At 40.2% G+C, this 25755-nt stretch overlaps 1 protein-coding gene across 11 annotated transcripts in view; it reads right to left on the reverse strand.

Annotated features, from left to right (window-relative positions):
• PHF21A (PHD finger protein 21A) overlaps positions 1-25755 on the reverse strand; it is a 197393-nt gene that overhangs the window by 33342 nt on the left and 138296 nt on the right. For 4 of the 11 annotated variants that reach the window (XM_030332111.1, XM_030332107.1, XM_030332108.1 and 1 more), the window contains 4 exons: positions 20228-20431; positions 13309-13560; positions 11990-12079; positions 7917-8210 (listed from right to left, as the gene is read on the reverse strand). In XM_030332111.1, coding sequence (XP_030187971.1) covers positions 7917-8210; positions 11990-12079; positions 13309-13560; positions 20228-20431 — 840 coding nt within the window. The remainder of the gene's footprint in view (positions 1-7916; positions 8211-11989; positions 12080-13308; positions 13561-20227; positions 20432-25755) is intronic. The other 7 variants (XM_030332113.2, XM_030332110.1, XM_030332112.1 and 4 more) reach the window with 4 other exon arrangements.

Consider the following 25755-nt stretch of genomic DNA (forward strand, 5'->3'; position numbering starts at 1 on the left):
AGAAGATCAATAAGGAAATGGAGGACGTGAACAACACTATAAACCAACTAGATCTAACATACATATAAAGCACAACAACTCAACAACAACAGAATACACATTCTTCTCAAGTATACATGACACATTCTCTGGAACAGATCATGTTTGAGGTCACAAAACAAATCCTAATAAATTTCAGAAGACTTAACATAGAAAGTATCTTATCTTCTCTGACCACAAGAGAAAGAAGCTGGAAATCAGTAATAAAGGAAAACTAGAAAACTTAAAAACGTGTGGAAATTAAACACACACTTTTACATAACCAATGGGTCAAAGAAGGAATCACGAGGGAAATTAGAAAATACTTTGAGAGGAATGAAAATGAAAACATAATATACCAAAACTGATGTGATACAGTGAAAGCAGTGCTCGGGAGGAAATTTATAGCTCTAACAGTTTACTTAAAAAAAAAAAAAAAAAAAAGATCTCAAACCAATAACCTAACTTTAAATGTTAAAGAACTAAAAAAACCTTAAGAAACCAGAAAAAAAAACAACTAAAGCCAAAGCTAGCAGAAGGAAGAAAATAATAAAAGTTACAGTGGAAATAAATGAAATAGAGAACAGAAAAACAATAGAATTAATGAAATCAAAAGTTTATTCCTTTTTCTTTTTTTTCTTTTTGAGAGAGAGAGAGTGTGTGTGAGAGCGAGTGGGGGAGGGACAGAGAGAGAGGGGACAGAAGATCCGAAGCAGGCTCTAGCTGACAGCAGCGAGCCCGACGCGGGGCCTGAACTCACAAATCCTGAGATCATGGCTTGAATCGCAGTTGGATGCTCAACCAACTGAGCCACCCAGGTGCCCTAAAAGTTTATTCTTTGAAGAGATCAACAAAATTGAGAAACCTTTAGTTGGACAGACTAAAAAAAACAGAAAATGCAAATAACAAAAATCATAAACACAAGTGGGAACGTTGGGTGTAGATTACTTAAAATTCTTTTAGGAAGGAAGGAAGGAAGGAAGGGAGGAGAGAGGGAGGGAGGGAGGAAGGAAAAAGAAAAGTTAAGAAGAAAGAAAAGAACATGTAGACAGAAGATCAATAAGGAAATGGAGAACATGAACAACACTATAAACCAACAAGATCTAACATACATATAAAGCACAGTCCACTCAACAACCACAGAATACACATTCTACCTATCTTACAGAAGAAAAAAAAAAGGATTAGAAGAGAGTACAATGAAGAATTACCAACAAATTAAATAATATAGATGCAATGGACAAATTCCTATAAATATAAAAATTACCAAAATTGACTCGAGCACTGGAAAATCTCAACAGACCTGTTACAGCTAAAGAAATTGAAACAGTAATCAAAATCCTCTCCAAAAAGAAAAGTTCAGAATCAGCTTCACTGGTGAATTCTACCAAACATTTAAAGAACACTGATCCTTCTCAAACTCTTCCAAAAAATAGGAGGAAAACATTTCCTAACTTGTTCTATGAAGCCAGCCCTACCTTGATACTAACGCCAAAGACACCACAAAAAGAGAAAATTACAGACCAATGCCCCTTATGAATATAGTGAAACATTCTTTCAATTTTTTTTAATGTATCTAATTTTGAGAAAGAGAGAGAATGTGAGCAGGGGAGGGACAGAGAGGGAGAGAGAGAGAATCCCAAGCAGGCTCCACACTATCAGCACACAGCCAGATACAGGGCTCGATCCCACAAACCGTGAGATCATGACCTGAGCAGAAATCAAGAGTCGGACGCTTAACCGCTGAACTACCTAGGCGCTCCGCCCTACAGTCAAAAATTTTTAATGAAATACTAGCAAACTGAATCTAACAGTATATTCAAAAGATACACCATGACAAAGCAGAACTTATCCCAGGAACGAAAGATGTAAGAAAACCAATGTAATATACCACATTAATAAATGAGGACAACTCTTCCCCAACATATGATCATCTCAATAAATGTAGAAAAAAGCATTTGTCAAAATCCAACATTCATTCATGATAAAGCACTCAGAAATCTAGAAATAGAAGGAAACGTCCTCAACTTTATAAATACAGGGTATTTATGAGAAACCACAGCTAACATCATACTTAACAGTGAGAGACTGAATGCTTTCGCTCCGAGATTGGGAACAAGAGAAGTATGCCCACTTTCACCATGACTATTCAACATTGTGGTGGTAGTTCTAGTCAGAACAATTAGGAAAGAAAAGACATAAAAGGAATCAAAATTGGAAAGGATGATGTAAATCTATCTCTATTTGCAGAGGATCCTACATATAGAAATTCCAAGAATCCACAAAACAACTACTAGAGCTAATAAAAAAATTCGGCAAAGTTGCAAGGTACAAGATAAACGAGCTGTATTTCTACATAACAGTAATGAACAATTGCAATAGGAAATTAAGAAAACAATTACATTTATAATAGCATCCCAAAGAATAAAATACCTAGGAATAAATTTAACTAAGGAGACAAAAGACTTGTGCACTGCAAATTATAAAGCACTGCTGAAAAACACAAAACTAAATAAATGGAAAGACATCCATGCTCAAGAACTGAAAATTCCAACAGCTTTTTCTTGTCGAAAGAATTGGCTTTTCCAATTCTCAAAATCACGCAGGAATTGCAAGGACCCCTGAATGGCCAAAACAATATTGAAAAAGAAAAACGTTGGACGACTCACACTTTCCAATGTCAAAACTTACTACAAAATTACAGTAATTAAGAGAGTGTGGTAGGTACTGGCACAAAGACAGAGCTACAGACCAAAAGAATAGGATTGAGAGTCCAGAAATAAATCCACACATCAATTGCCAATTGGTTTTCAACAATGGTGTCATGATCATTCAAATGGGGAGAGAACAGTATCTTCAACAAATGGTGCTGGAACTGCATATCCACATGTGAAATAATTAAGCTGGACCCTTTATCTCATACTACATACAAAAATTAAGTCAAAATGAACTACTAACTTAAATATAAGAGCTAAAACCATACAACTTCTTAGAAGAAAAATTAGGTTATGGTAAATCTTCATTATCTTAGATGTCAGCATGGATTCCTAGATAGGACACCAAAAACACAAGCAACAAAAGAAAAAAACAGATAAACTGGACTTCATCAAAATTAAAACGTTTTGGGCATCAAAGTACATTATCCATAAGATGAAGAAAACACAGGCTTCCAGAAAAGAAAAAGTGAAAAGACGACCTACAGAATGGAAGAAAATACCTGCAAATCATATATCTGATAAGAGTCTAGTATCCAGATTATACAAAGAACCCTCACAACTCAACAACAAAAAGACAAATAACCCAATATAGAAACTGGCAAAGAACTTGGATATTTCTCTAAAGAAAATATACAAATGGCCAAAAAGCACATGAAAGATGTCCAACAACAACATTAATCATTAACAAAATGCAAATCAAACTCACAATGAAATAGCACTTCACACCTACTAGGATGGCTATAATTTTTAAAAAGGGAAAACAGTAAGTATTACCAAGGATGTGGAGCAAACAGCATGCTCACACATTGCTGGTGGGAATGGAAAATGATTCAGCTGCTGTGGAAGCAGTGTGGCAGTTCCTCAAAAAGTTAAAACCAGAATTGTCACATGATCCAGTAATTGTACTCTTAGGTATGTATATACCCCCAAAGAATGGAAAGCAGGTATTCAAACAAATGTTTGTACATAAATATTCATAGGAGCACCATTCCCAATAGCCAAAAGGTAGAAATAACCCAAATGTCCATCAATGGATGAACAGATAAACAAGTTACGGTATATACATACTATGGACTATTATTCAGCCATTAAAAGGAAATGAAGTACTGATACCTGTTATAATGTGGATGAATCTGGAAAACACTATGCTAACTGAAAGAAGCCAGACACAAAAGGTCACATATTATATGATTCCATCCAAATGAAATACCCAGAGTAGGTAAATCTAGAGAGACAAACAAGCAGACTGGCAGCTGTCAGTGGGAGGGAGAGGAGTGGTTGGAGAGTAATTATTGACTAGATACTGGTTTTTATTTTAGGGTAATAAAAAGGTTTTGGAACTAGACAGAGGTGGTGGTTGCACAACACTGTGGATGTACTAAGTGCCACTGAATTGTTCATTTCAATGTTCATTTTTATGTGGTATGAATTTCACCTCAGTTAAAAAAAAACTGGGGAAAACCAAAACCAAAAAACAAAAAACCAAAAATGGAGTAAGCTAAAAGTCTGGTCTCTATCAGAGATTACAAACTATTGTCCAGAGATGAAGTTGCCCTGCAGATATTTTTTTGCTTTACATAGTGTTTAAACAGTTACCAGTATTTTTAAAACTAGGTGGCTTCTCAAAACATCGGGATTTCTGGCCATTCTTGGAAATATTTCTGTAGGATAAAAACTGGCTATTATCAAGCAGCAGCTGCCTCCTGAGATGGTATTACTTTCCCATTTACTACAGTCTCTTCCACATTCTATGGTCTTCCTGATACCAAGGCCAAATTTAAATTTTGTCATGCTTGCCTCACTACTTTAAACAGAAACTAAGAATAAAAGTGGGATATCTCTTATACTCATGCTCCCACTGAAAATGGAAAAATAAAAGTCCATGTGTTTACTTCCAGCCTGCTTTACTCATTTGTATTTACTGCCTCACACTCGTGACTATTTGAATTTAGAAATCCGGTTCTTTTTGGTTACAAAGATAGAAATCAAACAGTCCGAACAAGATTAGAATTAGGTTAACCATTTACACCCTGAATTCCAAATTCACCTTCTGAGACTTGGCTGCATGAATAATCAAAGTTAGTCACTTGCAAATAAATACATGTCCAAATAGTTTCACCAATCGAGGTTGAATAAATTTGGATTGAAGGCAAAGCAAAATCCACCTCTGGTCACTAGGACCTCTTTTCCCTGCTAGAGCACCAGTGTTAAAATGGAAGGTGAAGAGTTACCAGCTCACGTTTACTAAGAGGGAAGAATGGAAGTTGAGGAGACTACATTGGATACTATTCTCATCTTGGAAGCACTGTTTAGATCCTGTTTAGAGGATCTCGTGTAGGTTCCTATCCAAGACACACAGGGAACCCAGCACTTTTTTCTCAGTAGCTCAGCCTTGGGGACATACACAGAGGTCTTTGTTGCGGGGGTGGGTGTGGTGGATTAAGAAATGAACATAATTCCTGAGAACTAACTGCATCAGGCGCAGTCTAATGGACTTTAAATTAAATGCTTTAGCTCGTTCCATCATTAACAGGTGTTTAGCCCCATTTTGTAGAGTGCTAGAGAGGACAGGGACATAAAAGTCAGCGGTATGGGGGCTGTAAGTCTGTCTGGTTCCATCTACTTTTCTGCCTAGAACATGTTTCCAGCCTCAAAGCTCCTCAAACTCTAGCACTCATTTTCTCAGAGTCGCAGTGTAATGTGGCTTCTAATGAGGGTAAGACAGGGAGCTCTTATCTGGGCTGAAGGAAGTTGGCAATGCCTGACAGGGGAAGAAGTGAGGCACTATTGTTGTAACTGACACTCCCTTCTTCCTTTTCTATGCCAAGGTGGGAGGCCTTTGAAACTATACAACTTGCCATGCTTCCTCCCCTGGAGGCACAGCCTCCATACCTGTTCGAAATGCACTACAGATTGAGCTCTGTGAGGGTATAGGCTTTCATTTATCCACCCTTGTATTTAGGCATCACACTCGGCATAGCAACTGGCACGTAATCAACGTATTTTTACTAAATGAATGTTATCACCCTAAAAGAAACAGAAGAAAGCAGAAAGGAACCCATCTAGCCTTGTCACATAGAGAATGCTGGACGCAGGTTGTGGTAACTCTGTGAGCAGACTCTGAGTAGTACTTCTGTGGCTACATATTTACATTGCTTTACTCTTTAGCCCATCTCTGAGATCCCCTAATGGCTCTAAATGTGATACTGGAAATGAAACACAGAAGAGAAAAGACGGATAGCAGAAAGATCTAAAGTAAGAAAATTCTGAGAATGGAGTCCAGTCTAAAGAGCACCCCTGCTGACTGAGCTTGCTAACCTGCAAGCCCGTTAATGGCAGGTGGTCTGCTAAACTAAAATAGCAACGGCTGATTCCTCTATTAGATGAACAAAAAGAGAGACCGTGGAATTTACTGCTTAGAAAAGCTTTTTTAAGATTTCCTGAAAACCTTTTTACAGCATTAAAATTAAAACTAAAAACTCTATTAACATATAAGTCCAAAACATGAAAAGATATTCAACATCTAACATGAAAAAAAGCAAGTTACAAAATATAGATTGTTTTTTTGCTTTAAAAATGTATTATAGAAAATATGGAGGAAGATAATCTGAACTGTTCATACTGTTCAAGAGTCAGGAGTTAGAATTATGGGGAAGTTTACTCTTTCCACACATTACGGGGTGGATGCACTTTGTACATTATATAGTTCTATAATGTTAGAATTTTCTTTCATAATTAATATGTATTATCTTAGATGTGATCAGAAAAAATAAGAAATGCAAAAATAAAAGGAAACTGAAAAAAAATGTCTCCTAAAAGTATCTATATCGAAAGAGAGGTCAAAGAAAAATACTATTTAGTAATCTAAAGGAGTGCTTTGAAACCACCTTCTTTGGAACTCTAAGGCCCCTCACGTTCTTTGAGAGTCAGCACAGGGCACGAGGGGAGATGATCTCCAGACATGCCCCTACGCAAACTTCTCAGCTTCAGTATTTTACTTTTATGTTTTAATAATGAAGTTCTGCCGATAATGTGTTTAAAAGCTCATTATCTAACACGGTGTATCTAAAAAGGTGTAACTATTTCTGAAATGTTCCTCAAAGCACTTTCTGGGGTCTGAGTAAGCTTTCCAGGAAAACAGATGTGTTTTCCCTTGTGTTTTCTGAGCACAAGATTTTAATACCTAGCTTTTTAGTGGAAGGTCTGCTGCATTTATGAGCTGTCTGGATAGAAAGCCGGGTGCTCTATGCATAAGGATCCTCTGTTCAAGAAGGCCAAGGCAGCAGGAAGCCTCTCATACCCCACCATCTGGCCAGCCTCTCTGAATCATGGTCAGCCATCCAGAAGCAGAAGATTCAGGATCACTAGAGACTATTTTCAGATGAATGAGAACTCAAGCCTGAGCAATTAGAAATAGGTCAATGACTTTTTAAAGCAACTTTCTTAAAAGACGATGCTTTTCTTTGCAAAATTCTTTTCTCATCACTGGTCTTTCTTTAAATAGAATATGGTAACTGCCTATAAATCCTTTCTCTTGTTTTTAGAAGTCTTCTGTTACAGAACTCGTAAGTATTTTTGGAGGTTACTTGTATTTCTCTAGCCTTGAATTCTTAAGAGAAAATCTGACTTTAGAAATATAAACGAGAGGCTTCAACATCTGAGCTAAAATAAAATGTCTGTATTCTCTAGAGTTAAAAAATGCTTTTTAGAAATTTTAATTTTTTCATTTGGCTCTTCATTATCTGTAATAACCAGGGGAAATCTTTCAAATGAAATCCTTTCCCTTGTTTTGTTTACTCTTCCTGACTTTCACAGCCGTATCTTCATCTGGATTCTTATTGGGCCGAAACTAATAAGGCATTTTCTGTGCGTTATATCTCTGTGCTTCCTCACTGAGACCAGCAGAACCCATCTGTGAATTTCTGCTTCGGAACCAGCAGGGGGAGCTCACTCACACGGGAATCTGAATCCCTCTGCGCAGGGATGGTGGGAAAAACAACCCAACTTTCTTCAGTAAGACTAGCCCTTTTGCATTATGGATAAACCATCACGTGATAAGCAACAGGTTACGGACAATGGTGCTGAGATAAAGAGAAGAGTTCTTGAGAGAATGTATTTAGAGACAGCCCGGCCTCAATGGCAAGGCCACTGTCCCCAAGCAGATGCACACTCTGCCTGTACCTGTTTTTCAAGGCTTGGCTTGCTAAGCTGTACAGTCTGAGGTCCAGCGAGTCTGGTCCCTGGGGTAGCTATCACAATGCTGGTGAGCTGGGCCATAGGGAACGTTTTGGCTATGGTTGCAGTCTGCCCATTGACGACACGGACGGGATGGATGGAATTCTGGGAGGTAGGGAGGGTCGTGGGGGTGAACTTGGTCAGCATGACAGGCCTCTGGATAAGTTGAGGAGCTGCAAGCATGGGAGGAGGTGCTGGGGCAATAGGAATGTTATTCTGGGCCACAGGCTTGGGTCGAACCTATGGGGAAAGAGAGAACAATTACTGTATTACTTCAAGAAATTTCATAAGTCTTGTAAGTCTAAAACATTGCCAGCTCTTTTATACTATATATGTGAAATGGTATTGAGTACCAATATTTATTAATATTCATTTTGGTGTTATTAGTCCTATACATATCAGGATATATAATCTTATAGAAGACTCATCAGCTCTTAACGGTGTCCAAACGCTACCCAACAACATGGTTCTTCTGGATCCAAACCTTAGCTCCTTCTCCCATACCATGCTGCTTCCTCAGGTTGAGATCAAATGCCTAATCCAGAGACTGGTCTCACCCAGAACTTGTGCCCAGTATGGTAATGATGCGGCCATTGATCTTAATTCACATTCTAAATTTCTTTATGTCCGTGAATTCAGTTCAGCCCAGCTCCTTGCTCTCTAACTCCCTGTTCTTGGCCACTCCTCTCTAAGTCACATTTGTGGACTTCCTCTTCCTCTGCCCAATCCTAAACATTAAGTATTTCTCAGAGTTTTGTTCTGGAACCTCTTTTTTCCCCAATCTTCTCACTCTTCCTGGGGTTTTTCACCCATCCCATGGCTTCAATTACCATCTATGTACTGAAGACGTCCATCCACACTTGCATCTCAGGACCAGACATTTCCGAATATACTCAACTTCCTGTCATGTATCTCTACTTGGAAATCTCATAAGAAATTAAAAATCAGCATGTCTAGGGGTACCTGGCTGGCTCAGTCAGTGGAGCATGAGACTCTTGATCTCAGGGTTGTTAAGTCCTAGCCCCATCCATGTTGGGTGTAGAGATTACTTAAAAATAAAATCTTTCAAAACAACATCAACAACAAAATCAACATGTCTAAAACTCACCTGTTTGTTCCTCTAACCCTCTCTTCCTCCTATTACCATCACCTTGGTAAATGACTTTCTTGCTAAATACACTTCAGAACCATTCTTGATGCTTCCTACTTCACCTCTACTTCCTAAATCCTTCTCAATTATGGCTACTTCCTAGGTCCTTACTGCCACTTATGTTTGGCTTACTGAAACAGTAACAAAAATTACAATGAAAAACATGAGGTCAGCCTTGCTTGGGTTCAAATCCTGGTTCCTCCCACTTACTAGCCAGGTAGCCTCAGTAACATACCTGATTTAAGCCAGCATTTTTCAAATTTTCTATACAGTGACCCTATGGGCAAATTCCTTTCCCCCAATGCATGAAATTTTGACCTTCAGTTAACGCTCCAGCTCTGTTCCCCTGGGAACCTGATTAAGGGTAAGAATGTCAACTATGTTACCAGGCAACATCGCTACGGTAAAAATGATCCCTCGCTGCTAAACTGAATCCGAACTGAATCTGAACAGGGAGCATTATAAATACTTGATGGGACGCTCTGCTTTGGGCTTCATGCAGTGGGGTGACTCTTGTAACCGGGCATGTCCACTGGGAGGACCCTGAAAGCCATGCCTACAGAGTTGTTACAAGACGCACTGGCTCTTGTGAAGCATAAGACTATTGTGCCAGGCTGGCTCTACCACGGTCTTCTTCAGGATCTCATGTCCCCGCATCTCAGCAATCACTAGACGGCTGCAGAGACTGCTATACGGGCTGAAGCAAAATGTCTTGACGCTGTCTTGCTGGTAAGCTCTGGTTTCTGTCTCACATTGTTCCAAGTACGCTGGTACCAAGTATGGGCCTGGACAGTCTTGTGAGTCTGAATATTTAGCTGAATTTAAGATGCCCTGGTGGTGTGGGGCGCCTCGGTGGCTCAGTCAGTTGAGTGTCGGGCTCCTGATTTCTCCTCAGGCCACGATTTTGCGGTCGGTGGGTTTGAGCCCCGCGTCGGGCTCCGCGCTGACAACGTAGAGCCTGCTTGGGATTCTCTGCCTCCCTCTCTCCGCCCCTCCCCCGCGTGCGCATGCTCTCTCTCTCTCAAAATAAATAAACTTTAAAGAAAAGAAAAAAAGAAGAGCCGGTGGTGGCTGCCGCAGACACACAGTAGGGAATACATTTCATACTGTAACCAGCACACACACATAGACATATGTCTGTATCTCTACAAAACAAAAACTTCACGAAACATTACATGTGTGCTAGGTACTCTACCATTTCACATTCTGTTTTGCTGATTTTATTTAAAAACTCTGGTTACAATACATTATACTGATATCACACAGCCTACTAATGGGTCATGACCCACCGTCTGGAAAACATGGGCTAAGCCCTACGTTCCTTGTCTAAAAAAAAGTAATACCTAACTTTCACAAGGCTATTGTGAAGATTAAAATAGATAACCCATAAAAAGTGCCCAACACAGTAGGTGGCACATAGCGGGAGTCTCTAAACATTAGCTGCTATTATTGTTGATGATGTCCTAACTATACCTCCTGCCCACGGTCTCGATCATCTTCAATCCATTCTCCACACAGTGGCAAGAGGGAATTTTCTAAAACAAAGATCTGATCATTTCAAGCATTTGTTTAAAAATGCTTTCATGGATCCCCATTGCTCCTGGGTTTGTCCCAGGGCCTTTTGCCCAAACTCCTACACAGCCTAGAAGGCCACAAGATCTGGCACAATGGACCTCTCCAGCTTCACCTCTTGCCTTAGCCTGAGTCAGCCACATGGCCCACTATGCCTAGCCACACCAAATCTCCTTTGGTTCCTTAAGCTTACATGTATCTCTCCATCCTGGATTTGCATATATGCTCTACCCTCTGCCTGGGACATTTTTGTTCTTCCCCCCAAATTTGGACAGGCTAACTCTACTAGGATTTTAAATCTTAGACTGAATGCCAACTCTTCCATGAAACTTTCTATAAAACTTAAGAATGAGTTGGGTGTCCCTCCCACATGTGGTCAGACTAAACTGTACTTCCCATAATGGACACTGTAATTGTCTGAACACATGTCTGAAGCTCTCTGAGGACAGAGAAAGTCTACCTTGAAAACTGGCATATCCACAGTGCTTAGTGCCTTTTTTGATATACAAGGTATTTATTAAGGATCTACCTGATAAATGACTGAAATCACCTTCTCTCACATTAGCAATGCCCATCCCTACCACACAGGCAATTCAGAAATCACTTATGGCCACTGAACACAAATTTCTTTTCTCTGCTCTCTTTGCCTGCCACATGGGGCCTCAGATGGGAACTCCTAGCCTTTCTACCTGGCAAGTCAAGTCCCCTCAAAACCCAGACTGGGGCAATCCTGACACTCTGTAATGAGAATGGTGAGTTCAGTCCGATTATCAGGAGAATATGGGCAAGCAGAGCTGCTTGAGCCCAGGTAGAAAGTTCCCTGTGTAGACCCCTAGTCTAAACCTCTATAGGCAAGGCTTTGTGTTTAAGTATGATGCTTAATGCCATCACCTATCACAGTAAAACTAAAAGGTTTCTACGAGTTAGTTTGGCTATTGTTTCCTTCCCTACTCTCTTTGGCATCTAGGAAAAAAAAAAAGTAGTAATTATATTCCTTCCCCACTGGTAGGCAGGTTTGGTTAAATTTCCAGTAAGTTAACATCGTAAGGTTTATAATGGTGCTATCTTAAATTTTCCTTTTCTTCTCATCCCTCTGCTACTGCCTTTGGTCATTGCCTAGAAACCCTGGTGATAAAATACACCTCTTCATGGTACAGAAATCAGCAGGCAGAATCTTCAGCCAAGTCAGATCTGAACACAGCTGAGCTGATAAGCACACTTCAGGCTGCTTAGAAAGGGCCCATGAGGACTTTTGTCTCGGCTAACCCATCACTGGGCCTGTCACTAATTTACTCACCTGTGGAAGAAAGTTTGGACGTGGAGTGAGTCGAGGAGGGGGGATAAACTGTGGTACTTTGATGGGCTGAGGAGGTGTTGCCTGAACCTGCTAAAAAATGGGAAACATAAATAAACCAGAGGACAATAATTGTTCAATAACAAAGCTTAGGCGTTCTTCAAGTAATTTTAGCATCGCTATTATCTGGGTCAGATAATCCTTTCTAAAAGTTTTCATTGTAGAATTACCCATCTGAATTGACTCTGCCTTGAGAAAACTGTCTTACTCTCTCACCTGCACGCTCCAGCCTACAAAATGAACCAACCGCATTTCATTTTCCTTACCTGCCTCATGTAAAACACAGCAGGCTCAGCAATCTTAGACAATTTCCTTTGACATTCAAGAACTCTTGCATGTACGTATTATAAAAATCAAGACTGGATCCAAAGTAAAATCAAACTTGCTGCCTGGCCAAATGGGCTTCTTCCTAATAGAAGAGCTTTCTCTAGCGGTGAATAGCTTTGTTCCTGTAGAGAACTCTCTAACTCTCAGCATTTGGCTGAGATAGCTGGTTGCTTCTCTCAAGATTCCTAGTAAGTGCTGAAGCGTCACTTCACTGCTATCTAGTTTCACTCGTCACTGGTCATCATTCAAAAACCACCAAGAGCTCTTAGCTGGCATTTTAAGAAAGGACTTTTCCAAACCACAATTTGGTCCTATTTACCCCAAGCTTCAGAGAGCATCAGTTTCTTAATGGTTTTACCCTAGACTCTCATCAACAATTTTGGTTCAAGTACTTCTTCTTCAAGGGATCTTTTTTCTGATGGACCTTGGACACGGACATTGTTAATTTTTGGATTTCTCGAATATTTGTAAAGCACCTCAGCTTGCTCTGGGACTTCCTGGGTGCAGCCCATTTCAACTAAACTAAATTTGAGCTAAAGGAATTCAGCAGGGAGTTTTCCCCAAATCGGTAATACAGAACCAGAGAGTGTAAGCATTCGAGTATCACAGGAAGGTTTGCGAACAGGATGGAGAGAGATACATGAAACAGTGTGCATGCTGCTATGAAGGACGTTCCCCCACAAGCCAGGTCATAACTTTGACCTCAGGTAACGCACTGCATGCGTTTTGGTCCTTGGTGTCGAGGACACTTCTACAGCTGTTTGAGCATCTGGCAGGAATGCCATACTCCCTTGTCAGCCCCAAAGGCAAAACTTGGTATGGTTGAATGACGGAGACTAAAAAAATCCAGCAGGGGCATAAAATGGATATACTCTACAAATGCATATCCTGAACCCTCTCATGTGGGCACACATGAGTAGCAGCTGCTGGCTTACCAGAGTGACTGTGTTTTTTGCCACAATTTGGACAGCCTCTGCCCCAGGCCCAGTGACCTTACTAGACGTCTGGAGGTTGACCGGTGTGGTCTGCACATCAGTGCTGAGCACAGCCTTCTGACTGTTGATGGCGGTCACCATAGCAATGGTAGGTCTCTGGCCCACAACAGAGGCAGGCATGGTCGCAGTTGCTGCTTTCAAGACGAGAGGTAGTGTCTTTGTGGTAATCATAGAAGCTGTAGTTACAGTCTTCTAGGAGACATGGAGAACAGATATTAGGACACTGAAGTGTGACCCCGCTAAACAATATGCTGCTAATCCCCAGAAGAAAACAATGCAACGATTCTCATGATCAAGTTTCTCACTAGAACATTTCTTATGGGTACGCACAGCACACTTCTTACTATAGGGAAGGATAATCTCTAGTTTGTGCCAGGGTTTTCAAAGTTAGCTTCCAGTTCATAGTAATAACTACAGACAGATATGGGCACAGGATTTTCAACAATGAATGGGGTGGGTTTACAGATAAAGAATATGAGTATACCTATTTAGCCTGGTTTTTTATTCTTTTCTTGCTCTCAATTAATTTAAACTCTGTAGAAGTTGCAAATCAATGAGGTACACACCATCACTATCTTTAATTGCTAAAACCTCATCAATATGAAGAAAGCCATCATATAATTCTGGTTATCTGCCTCCTGTGACACAAAAGCTGGGATGAAAGGACAGTGTCTTTTCATTCGAGTGTCACCCTAGAGAGGAGGAAGGGAAACTGGCGTGAGGATTTGCACAATTGTTGCCTCAGAGGCAGTAAATCCCAAACTCTAGATAGTAAAACCTATTGACCGACTAGTTTTGTAAACACCGGCTCTCGATATCAAAGGGATGTGAGTCACTAACTACCATTTCTTCTCCGGAGGACTGCTGCAGAAGCGATCAAAGATCCAGTGAGATATGACAAGGTGGAAACAAACACCTGCGTTTCAAAAAGGCTTATAGATCAGAGGATGAACAGAGGTGGCGGGGCTGACTGATGCTCCCCGAAGTGCCACTGTGGCTCTGTAGCCGCAGTTTCCAGACTTCTGACTAGAGTAATTAAAGGGGCCAGCTATGAAACAAGAAAACGCAAACAACCTTGCTACGTGGCATACACGCCTCTCTCGTGCCGCTACTCACTCCAGATCCAAACGTTTCAGGGACGTGAAAGTTTATCTGGTCCAATATGCTCGTTCTGATTTTGACACGACTCCACCTTTTTCTTCTTATTCTACACTTGTACTGTCCAATTTGGTAGCTACTGGCCACACATGGCTATTTAAATTCAAATTAAAACAGAATAAAATTAAAACATCAGTTCCTCAGTCACACTGTCTACATTTCAAGTGTTCAAGAGCCACTTGTGGTTAGTGGCTACCAAACTGGACAGTGAAGATTTCTAACACCGCGGAAAGTTCCACTGGACAGCACTGCTCCACACCAGTGAAAAGGACCCCGCTGTCCCCGAAAGAGATCTGGACAAATCCCCTTGTGCATTTCTATTTCAGTGACTGTGTCAGAACTTGTGTATTAAGTTGTTTTTTTCTAGGTAACGATTTCTATGTTCTGTCGTAAACACACACGTACGTTATCTTTTAACCTCTTTATTTTCTTTCAACGAAAACAATTAATGACCTCGCCTCATCTAACCCATCGTAGCCTATGAGCAATCCTTATTAATGCTTGTAATTAAAATCGCCCAAATCTTTGTTTCCTCTTCTCTAGTCAACAACACAGGCGCATCTCATTGTCCTTGCCACTGCCTCCTCAAAGGTGAAATGGGAGTAAGAGGGGAATGCTGATATTTATCCTGGGAAGTAGTGGGTCATCTGCTATCTATCCAGGATAAAAACCAAACCAAAGCTAAATGCTACATGTCATTAGAAATATCACGGGAGGGGTGCCTGGGTGGCTCAGTTGGTTGGGTGTCAGATTTCAGCTCAGTTCATGATCTCGTGGTTCGTGAGTTCAAGCCCCGCGTCAGGCTCTGTGCCGACAGCTCACAGCCTGGAGCCTGCTTTGGATTCCGTGTCTCCCTCTCTCTCTGCCCCTCCTCCGCTCATTCTCTGTCTCTCCGTCTCTCTCAAAAATAAATAAACATTAAAATATTTTTTTAAAAAAGAAGCATTACGGGAGTGTAGCAGGAAGGACTGACTTTACATTGCCAGCTATTTATAATAAGTGTTATTTTTTATTTTTATTTTATTAAAAAATTTTTTTTAAACGTTTATTTATTTTTGAGACAGAGCGAGACAGAGCATAACCCGGTGTGATATCAGCCCTATCTTTCAGTTTAAGACATTAAAACACAAAGAACTTTTCAAGCGGTAAGCAAGTCACACAGATGGCATTCCATCTTGTTCCCAGCACAGGTTATGGAAGTAAAAGCTCTAATCAGCAGAACTCACTGACATGGGTTTTAAAAAAATGGTGGTGCATACTGTCGCTGCTTTGAAAGAGGTCATGTAATTTTGTTTGAGGCGTCCTTGGTTCACGTAAATTATCACCAATATTTTGAATAATCCTAAAGTGATTATGCTAAAAAACGGAGTAAAACCTCAAACTCACCTGAATTATAATACTTACCATTAACCGCAACACTTAAAAAACCCTGAAAGCTAACAAATTTGTTTGTTCGCATCTTAGGTTAGCATTTTATTCTAGTTTATATTTATTTGTAGCCAATTTCACAACATGTATTCTAGCATCTACATAATCCTCTGTATACACAGGCACAAGACCTGGTGCTATATTCACCAATGAAAACTTTCTGAAAAATGTATTTATGGGGCGCGCCTAGGTGGCTCAGTCGGTTAAACATCTTACTCTTGATTTCAGCTCAGGTCTTGATCTCACAGCCCCTGAGCTCGAGCCCCACATCGGGCTCTAGGCTGGCAGTGCAAGGCCTGCTTGGGATTCTCTCTCTCCCTCCACCCCTCTGTCTCTCTCTCTCAAAATAAATAAATAAACTTAAAAAAAAAATAAAAATATATTCACTAACTAGTTATTGACACCAGGTATTAACACAGGTATTGCTTAAATCTCTACCCCTGTTCTGGTGCTTACTGTATTCCAAGTACCTGGAAATATAAACACAACTCTTGGGAGTGTTAGAGTTTAGATGACAAAGAGAATCCAGAATTTTGAAATCCAAACCTAACGAAAACCTCTGACCTTTTTGGCAAGAAGAGAAGACACAGAGAGGAAAGGTGTCCAACAACGAATAAAATTATTTTTCTGGAAGCTGTGGTTAGTGTCTGGCTGGCTGATGCCACCCAATTGTGATCAGCTTCAAGATAAGATAGCAGTTTCCACACGGTTTCATGAAGAGGTTACTTTTGACAAAACCCAAAGTGCACCAACTAGAAGTTAATGCCGAAATACAGGCCAAGAAGCACTAAAAGCAAAATCCTTTTTATTTATTTATTTATTTATTTATTTATTTATTTATTTATTTATTTATTTATTTTTTTTACCAAGTTATTATTGTTGTTTACCTGGAGAACATGAGGTTCTGACTTAAAACAGACAGGCTCTAATGAACAAATGAGAAGTTAGAGGGATTATTACTATGGGCTCTAATGAACTTCCATACCTATTTTAGACTCTTTTCGTTTAATTCTGAGTGGAAGGTAACTGTTGCACACTCAGACGACTGCAAATAGAACCACCCCAACCCCCTTTTTGTCCCTAAGGGTTTATTTTCTATTTGTTTTTTTTAACTGCATGCTTCTTTACATTTGTATTACATCGTTAAAAATGACAGGGTTGTGAGAAGTTGAATAGAAGTTGAAGGGTATACCTGCATTCAACTCTTCCTATTTTTTTCTATTTTCCTTCTTCTTTTTTTTTCTATAGATTGAAAAAATGTCAAAATCTACATACAAGGATGAGCTTGAGTTAACTGAGTAAAGGGAGCTGGTCCCCCCACTCCCCATGCCTTGGTTCATGCTAGAATAAAAAACTTTCTCTTCCTAGCATGTCCTCTTTGTCTGCCTTAATTGCTACTTAATAGCCATTCCTTTCTGAACCTAGATATTTAGTATAGGACATATGCAACCTCCCATTCATTTGTCCTTGAGTTCACGAACCTTTAATGACTCCCTATGACTGCCCCAAACCCCAAAGGTTCTGTCTGCATTGGAGGGCTTCTACAAGCTAGCCTCTTTCTCCCTTTCTCTCCCAGAGTCCATGCTGCAGCCACATCAGCCTCCTTGCTGTTCTTCGGGCACGCATTTACTGTTGTGACTCCATGCTTTTGTCCGCACTGTTCTCTACATCTGTGATGCTCTCCCCACTCTGCTCCCTCACTGAAATTGCATTCATCTGTCCACATCGTGCTCAAATGCCACCTCATTTATGAAGCATCTCTGATCCGTCTAGTTAAAATTACTCTGTCCTGTGGTCTTTTCACAGTTCCTCACTAGTACTTTCATTTTATTCTTCTTTGTTAGTGGTTTACATTTTCCTCTCCTCTAAACTTTCAAAATTCTCGAAGACAGAGATTCTGTCTTATTTGTGAATCTACCTTCTACATTGCCTAGTACGGTGTTTGCATATAATAGAGACCCAGTAAATATTTACAGAATGAATGAAAATGATGGTAATAGACTAGATTCTAGGCAGGGACCAGGACCACCAGAATCTAGCACACCGAGAGCATCCAACAAATATTGGCAGTTTACTGTAAAGACAGAAACCAAAAACTTGAGGGTCTTTTGGCTTTTAACATTAAAGGTCTTATTTAACAAAACAATAATATAAAACAAGCTTAGCTAAATCTATTAAATATATCAGGTCCCCTGGCCCCCTTACCGTCACTCACCATCCCAAAGCAGCACAGAACTGAGATTACTAGGGAAGGGAACAGCTATCTGAAGTATTCCATAAGTATTTCCTCTGATTTGTAGGACAGGGAATGTTACTTGAACAGAAAGTTCCTGGGTTAAGAGAGAAAACTCCCACATACTAGGAAACAATGAATTCTACCACACTCCTTCCATGTAAACACTTTCTGATCAAACTGTATTTTTCCAAGAGAACAAACTAATCAACTCCAACAAAAGTAATCTGATAAGCAGTCCTTCGGAAGAAATACAAATCCTGGCCAGGGGGTTTTAAAAGTGGGTCTGAATGCCTCGTTTTCAAATAGCCTTGAAGTGGAGATGATGGCAAAATTTATACTCTAGCTATCTGATTTACAAAGGAATTACTCTTTTTCTTACTTTGGCATTTTCTATAACATTGGCATTTCTTTTTTTGGTATTATAGGGCAGTACAGAAGAGCAATGGATGGACAGACTTTTTCACCGGAACATCTGGGTTCAAATCTTGGCTCTACCACATACACCACCTCTATGACTTTCGGTAATTACTTAATCTCTCTATGCCTTGGTTTTCTTTTCTAAAAAATATAATATAATAATAATAATAATAATAATAATAATAATAATAGCCTTTTTAGGGTTCAGGTAAGGACTGTGTATGTTATTTACGTAAAGCACTCAGGAGAGTGGCAGTAAATAGCAACCTCCACTAAATGTTACTTCTCTTTAATAATCTTTAGTATTTTTAGAAGTAATGTACTCTTCACTTGCAAAATGTTACAGATGAACCAGCCCAATGTCCGTACACAGTGAATAACCGGGTAAACTATAATCTTTTTCTCCACATATAAAGATATAGTGAAGACTTGATACTGGTGGGTGAGAGGTACTCATGCTTAGGCTTCAGAACATCCCAATGTCCTCAAAATCACGTGCAAAAACGAGTGTATTAGGTGTGAATGTGTATCATTCTGGAGAGAGGACCCACAGCTTTCAACGAAGTCTTAAAGGGGTCATGACCCCTACGAAGCAGGAGCCACTGCTCGACCATCCCACTTTAAAAGGTATGCCCTGGGGCGCCTGGGTGGCGCAGTCGGTTAAGCGTCCGACTTCGGCCAGGTCACGATCTCGCGGTCCGTGAGTTCGAGCCCCGCGTCGGGCTCTGGGCTGATGGCTCGGAGCCTGGAGCCTGTTTCCGATTCTGTGTCTCCCTCTCTCTCTGCCCCTCCCCCGTTCATGCTCTGTCTCTCTCTGTCCCAAAAATAAATAAACGTTGAAAAAAATAAAATAAAATAAAAGGTATGCCCACATTACACGTAGGTGTGTGGAGATCAAGCCTGAGTAGTGTTCTTAACCGAACCTTGTTCGCAAATAGGTCCCTTTTGTGTATCTTGATTGCCTTTCTATCCTTATAGTCTAGTTTAAATGGCCTTTTCAGTACAAACATCTGCAGGGCTGTACCAAGTTAGAATGTGAGTAAGCCTCCAGTTCTTAGTTCTAGTTTAGACCTACAGCATCCATTTCAGATTTCCTTCAGATTCGTATGCTCATTTTGTTTCTCTGAATAATGGAAATGTATCACCCTTCTTCTGAATGTCTTTCTACCTGATTCCAAAGGCGCCGCTCCTGGAATTCCCACATCTCACTGCTAAGAATTCCAGAAAAACCATTCCAGAAGAGGCAGAGTCACACGAACTTTTAGAACAAGTGCAAAAAAAAAAAAAAAAAAAAAAAAATACTTCCAGAAATTCAAAGTAAGACCGTAGTTCTGTTCTAATTCAGAGAAGTGGTTTTCCTCTGCCACTGACTACGCTCCCCCTCTTCTTTAGGCAGGTGGGCAATCATGTAACTTCTGCGCCTTAGTAACACCATTCCCTTCCGCCAATGAATTTCAAGTGATTTTGGCCCCGGTTCATAGTATAAAAAAAAGTAACCAAAGCAACTTCTGTCTAGTCCTAGTGGGGCTCAGTGTTGTCTTACACAGACCCCAGCTCTACATGACCAAGAGGAAATGAGCCCACCACAGGAAGCCCGCGGTACCCCACCCACACTTTTACCTGTGAAGCGGTCAGGTTGGGAGAGGGTGCAGCTGACTGGGCGTGGTGGTGGTGGTACTGCTGTTGTTGCTGTAGCTGCTGCAGTGGTTGCTGCTGTGCTGTTTGTAGTTTGTTTTCCGATTGTGGCAATGGCTGTATTTGGAACTTGTCTGGTTGTTCTTGCTTTACTATCAGGTTCTTCCGTAGCTGTTCAACTACTCTTTTCTACCCAACGAAGACAAAAAGAAACAATATCTATCAGGATACTGTCCTGTCAGCCCTAAAAATGTGCAGCAACTATACGCCTCTGACGTCTTTCTGTAACCAGCTTAATCTAAACTTGTTACATCTAAAATTCACAGAGTCGACATACGAGGAACTGATGGCATGAGAAACAGTTTACGTATGGAGGGAAACTGAGCCACACGGATGAGAAGGAAAGATAATGGAGATCACAGAGCAGAGCTCGGATTCCTTGACTGTTATTACCTTGGCATGCTAGTCTGGAAAGGCAATACAGCATAGCACTGAAGACATGACTCTGGAGATACAAATTTGCTTTTGCAAATTTTGCTACTTACCAGTTCTATGTTCGTCAAGTTACTTAACCTATCTGTGTCTCAATTTCCTGTTCCGTAAAATGTGGTGATAAACAATATCCGTAGGGTGCTTATGAGTACCAAACAAGCTGCTGGGTGTAAAGTACTCACAACTGTGACTGGTACATTGTTGGTCATTTTACTTTTTATATCTGATAAAACAGACACCGGCCATACTCATTTCCGTTATTCAAACAGACATCATGTTTCTATCTCAGTTTCAAACATTAAGCAGACTTTTAAACAGAGAAAACTTGATCCCGGAAATATGCAACACGAACAACAGTCATTCTAAATTACTTAAATGTGTAACGCGTGAGCAGGACCTCTTTGCTGGGATAGGATCTGTGAAAACACACGTTTGTTTAGGCAGAGGAGCAATTTACTTACATGGGATGAAAAACTTAAACCTAAGGTTTTTTTGAATTTTCTAGACCCTGTTCCAACCCCAGAAAAATGCGTATTCGGATACTTTCATTACTCTAATATATTTCAACAGAACGTAGGCTCCATGAAGCAAGGGCATTTTGTTCACAACTATACTCTGGGCTAGGATTATGCGGCTAAGTAAATGTCTCTTCACAGGATGTATAAAGTGACGGGACCAGAGACCAGCAAATAACTCCGAGAACATGTAATATAAAACCAAAACCAAAACCAAAACACAACCATTTGGGGCCAGACTTGGACTGCTTCTCTTGCCCTAATGGCTGGAAGGAGGTATAAACAGCACTCCTCACATGGTCAAGTGAGCTCACCAGCTGAGATTTGCTATTTCTGATCAAAGAGACTGCCATTTTCTAATACAGATTATGAATGGAGAAAAATAAGCAAGTGAAGATCTTTAAATAAAGGATTAAGTAAAACCATATGGCCAGGTTGATTTTCAAATTCCTGCTTATGATTCTAACCAATTTCATTGCACATATTCTCCCAAGAATTCAAACTTGTAAGGTTATTTGCTTAACATATTTGAATATTAAAATATTTACAAAATGGATTTTTAAAAACTTTAGGTCAGTACAAAATACATCCTTTTTTTTTAATGTTTATTTATTATTGAGAGAGAGAAAGAGCACGTGCGTGCGTGCTTGGCCGCACGCACAAACAGGAGAGAGGCAGAGAGGCAGACGGAGGATCCTAAGCAGGCTCTGTGTTGTGCTGTCAGCAGAGAGCCTGATGTGGGGCTTCAAGCTCATGAGCTGGGAGATCATGACCCAAGCTGAACTTGGACACTCAACCAACTGAGACACCCAGGAGCCCCATTACAAAATACATCCTTGAGAGACTTTTTTTTTTTTTTATACTTCTTTCACACTTTTTAGACAATGAAAATATCATATAAAGGCCACTTTTGGTGGGGAAAGTCTAAACTTTATACTCTGCTATCACTGCCTCTTTGAGTAAATATTACAAAGGAAAAAAAAAAGGATGCAGAGTCCAAAGTCTTTGCAGAAGCCGTCTGCAGAATAATAGAAATGCAAATCAATAAAAATATCAAATTCTTATAAAAAATTAACTTTCAAGTCTTCAAAATCCTATTTCTCCAGTATAAAAGACAGAGTAATTGAACGGATACAGTTTAGAAGGAAAAGTGGTAGGGATGGTGCTACAGATAATTTTGAGTATCACGTGTAGATCTGCGGTGACTACACGAACAGTAAGACACGTAACAATTAAATAATTATTTATAGTTGCTTTCAGTTCCCCTCCCTAACATATAACCAGCATTAAAGAAACACAGTAACAAATAAGCTGAATTGGTAGCAGAACCTCTACAAAACAAAGAAAGGAAAGGAAAGGAAAGGGAAAGGGAAAGGGAAAGGGAAAGGGAAAGGGAAAAGGAAAAGGAAAAGGAAAAGGAAAAGGAAAAGGAAAGGAAAGGAAAAGGAAAAGGAAAGGAAAGGAAAGGAAAGGAAAAAAGAAAAAAGAAAAGAAAGAAAAAGAAAAAGAAAAAATAGGTTAATTCAGGGGAAGGAGAGAAACCATGAGGAAGTAATATAATACAAATGTGACACCTGCCAAAAAATAAACTTTGAACAAAAACAGCACAGGAAACGAAGTAATTACTATACCAGGCACAAAAGGAAAGGGTATTTTTTCCTCTACGGCCACCCTTGGGAAACACAGTGCACCCTCCTACTTACTGCCTAACTGGGGTAAACCAGAAGCAAGAGACAAAGCCCGGAACCCACTCCCAGTGTTGTGTACAACAGAAGGGAACAGTAGGGGAAAGAACGAGAAAGGGATGCAGGCTAGAGTACTAGGCAGCCATATGGCTAGAACAAGGTGACGACCAATCAGAACCAGAATCACGAAAGTGGGAGTCAGTGAGTCACAGTACATTCACAACTGTTCCTCCCCCAGGGCTTGAAACAAAGCCTGTAGAACCAGTGGGGAGGCATAGGGATCAAAATACTTGCAAACTTAGATTAGTCTTTGAGAGAAGGAAAACAAAAAACAAAAAAACAAAAAAACAAAAAACCAGGAAGAGAAGAAAGCCGTGCAGATTGGACACAGGTCAGGTCGTACGAACTGGGCAAAATTTTCTTTGAAAGAAGATTCTGGTATATTTCAGAGTGCCACACAGAAAATGCATTGCTCCTGCACTCCTTGCTATGTTCACATTAGAGGAATACCAAGTGTGGAGTTGTGTATGCCTATGAAATTTTGTAAAAAAAATCAAGGTCTGAGGGAAGCACTGATGCCTTCTGTCACTTAAACATCTATCACCGCATTTTGAAAACCAACAATCTAAAGTTAGGTGAGCTCTAGCAGTGGAGGCATTCAGGTGTGCAGAAGCCCTGTATACTCTTTTAAGGACTAGCTAATAAAGGGAGAGTTGTCGTGCACTTTAGCTGGCTTCTCTAAGTTCCACAGTCCAGTCTTGTTCTAGAGCTTAGTCCTGCAGTGCTGGCAAACACACCAGTCACTTTAACTCCAGCAGGACCCTGACCTGGAGGAGTACTAGTTCTGGGTGGCAGTGAGAGCATACTGCTACCAAATTTTGTAAATTTTAGCTACATGCTGTACCAAACAAAGTTCTTAAGCATCCTCTCATCTCTACAGGAAAGGAGCCTATACTTTTATTATTATGTGTTTTAAACAAAGAAATCATGACTTCTGATTCGGCAAGGACTTCTGCTGGTCATTAGTGAAGGTTATACAAAATAAACAATTTGGTACTTTCAATGCTATTCACATATAAAGGAGACCTTGAAATGTAGCTAATTATCTTGGAACATTAACCTGAAGCTTTGAAAAAAGGCTAAGTGTCACAAACTGGCCATTTGTCACTGACTAATAAGTTAATGAAAGTTAAAAAGAAAAGGGAGCAGGGAGAGAAGGCAATGAGGAAGGAAAAACTGCAAAGAATGAAGGCAGAAGGGAGGGAGAAAAGTCAGTAACTTATCATCTTCTTTCCTTAATATATTTTCTGTAACAATAGGCCCGTGGGCCCGGTGTCCAGAATGGCTAGGACCGCCCCCTCCAATCAATTCATCTGTCAAGAACTGCTCCATAAACCCAGCATGTAATTCCAAGCCTCAGATTCCCTTGACATTCTCATCACTAGGTTTTATCAAGGCTTGTTCAGGCAGAAGAGTTCACAGAGCCTGTAACACTTCAAGTCACAGTTTCTGAGACAGGTAGTCACGGTGATCAATATTGTGACATTCAGCGATACTTTCAACGTGTTCCCACAACAGCAAGACGGATCCCAAAGAAAAATGCAGAAGTCTGTAGGTCCAACTCAACAGAAACTCGGGTTCGTGTTTCAGCTACGTAAGTCAATCATTCCAAGTCCCACGGCACCAGTCAATACAGAAGGGAGATGGAGAGATGGCAGGACAGCCCCCACGCCTCCAATCAAGCCACCACTTTATTTCCATCAAATTGTCACACAAATTTTAGAAAGCTTCTCTCAAAAGGAACTCCAGGTGCAGGGCCCTGCCCTCCATAATTGCATGTCAGTGATCAGTCACTCAACTTGTCTGTGTTCCATTTTCTGCATTATCTGTTTTATATCAGTTATGAGAGGGCCACACCCACTCAGACATCTTACACGGTACTGCCTTAAAAATGCATCCATTGTCCCCTCCATGAATCAGTCATACAATATGAAAACAGAACCTCCACCCTTCATGCCAGAGACAGAAACTTTTCACAAATACAGAAAGTCAAGAACAAATCTTACCTATCTTCCTACCTAAAATGCAGTGAAAAAATTTTGCAGGTACCAATTGCTCAGGGAACAAGGGCTACTTAATTTTTGTGTATAGAAAAACTAACACGGAGAAACTTACATCTGTTGAAGTCAGAATTTACTTGGAGAGACACACACACACACACACACACACACACACACACACGTTTTCTACTGTCTGAAATTCAACCACTGCATTTATTAGTAACGCCAATATACATCAACACTGAAGTCACAGGAAGCAGATTATGCTCTGAAGAATAGTGGATGTGTTACTGACATAAAATTAATGACAAAATCAAATCCAGGGTAAAAAGTGTGTTTAATAAAAGAAAATAGGAAAAAAACCACCCAGAACTCTGAGTGAAGGGTCTACCTACCATTTTATGAACAAGAACACAAGGAAAGGACAATAAACTCCCTTTTCTAATGCACTAAGTGCAATTCAAGGAAAGAATATGCACTGAAGTTATTAGAGGGAATATTCAGGGGAGACATGTAGGACAGGATTTTGACAGAGGAGGAGGAGGAATATTGGCAGCAGCAGATATAAAAATATACTCAACTAAAAATAACTGCATTTTATTTGTTTTGTAAGGCACTAGAAAGTTTTCCCCAAACTCTCCAATACTCAGTTTCGGGGTTAAAATTAAACAGTTTCTAACCTATTAAAACACCTTTTAAAAAGGGATATACCCTTTAAGCATACCACCTGTTTGACAGAAGCAGTAGCTACAACCATCTCA

The sequence above is a fragment of the Lynx canadensis genome, chromosome D1, assembly GCF_007474595.2.
Source record: "Lynx canadensis isolate LIC74 chromosome D1, mLynCan4.pri.v2, whole genome shotgun sequence".
Lineage (NCBI taxonomy): Eukaryota > Metazoa > Chordata > Mammalia > Carnivora > Felidae > Lynx > Lynx canadensis.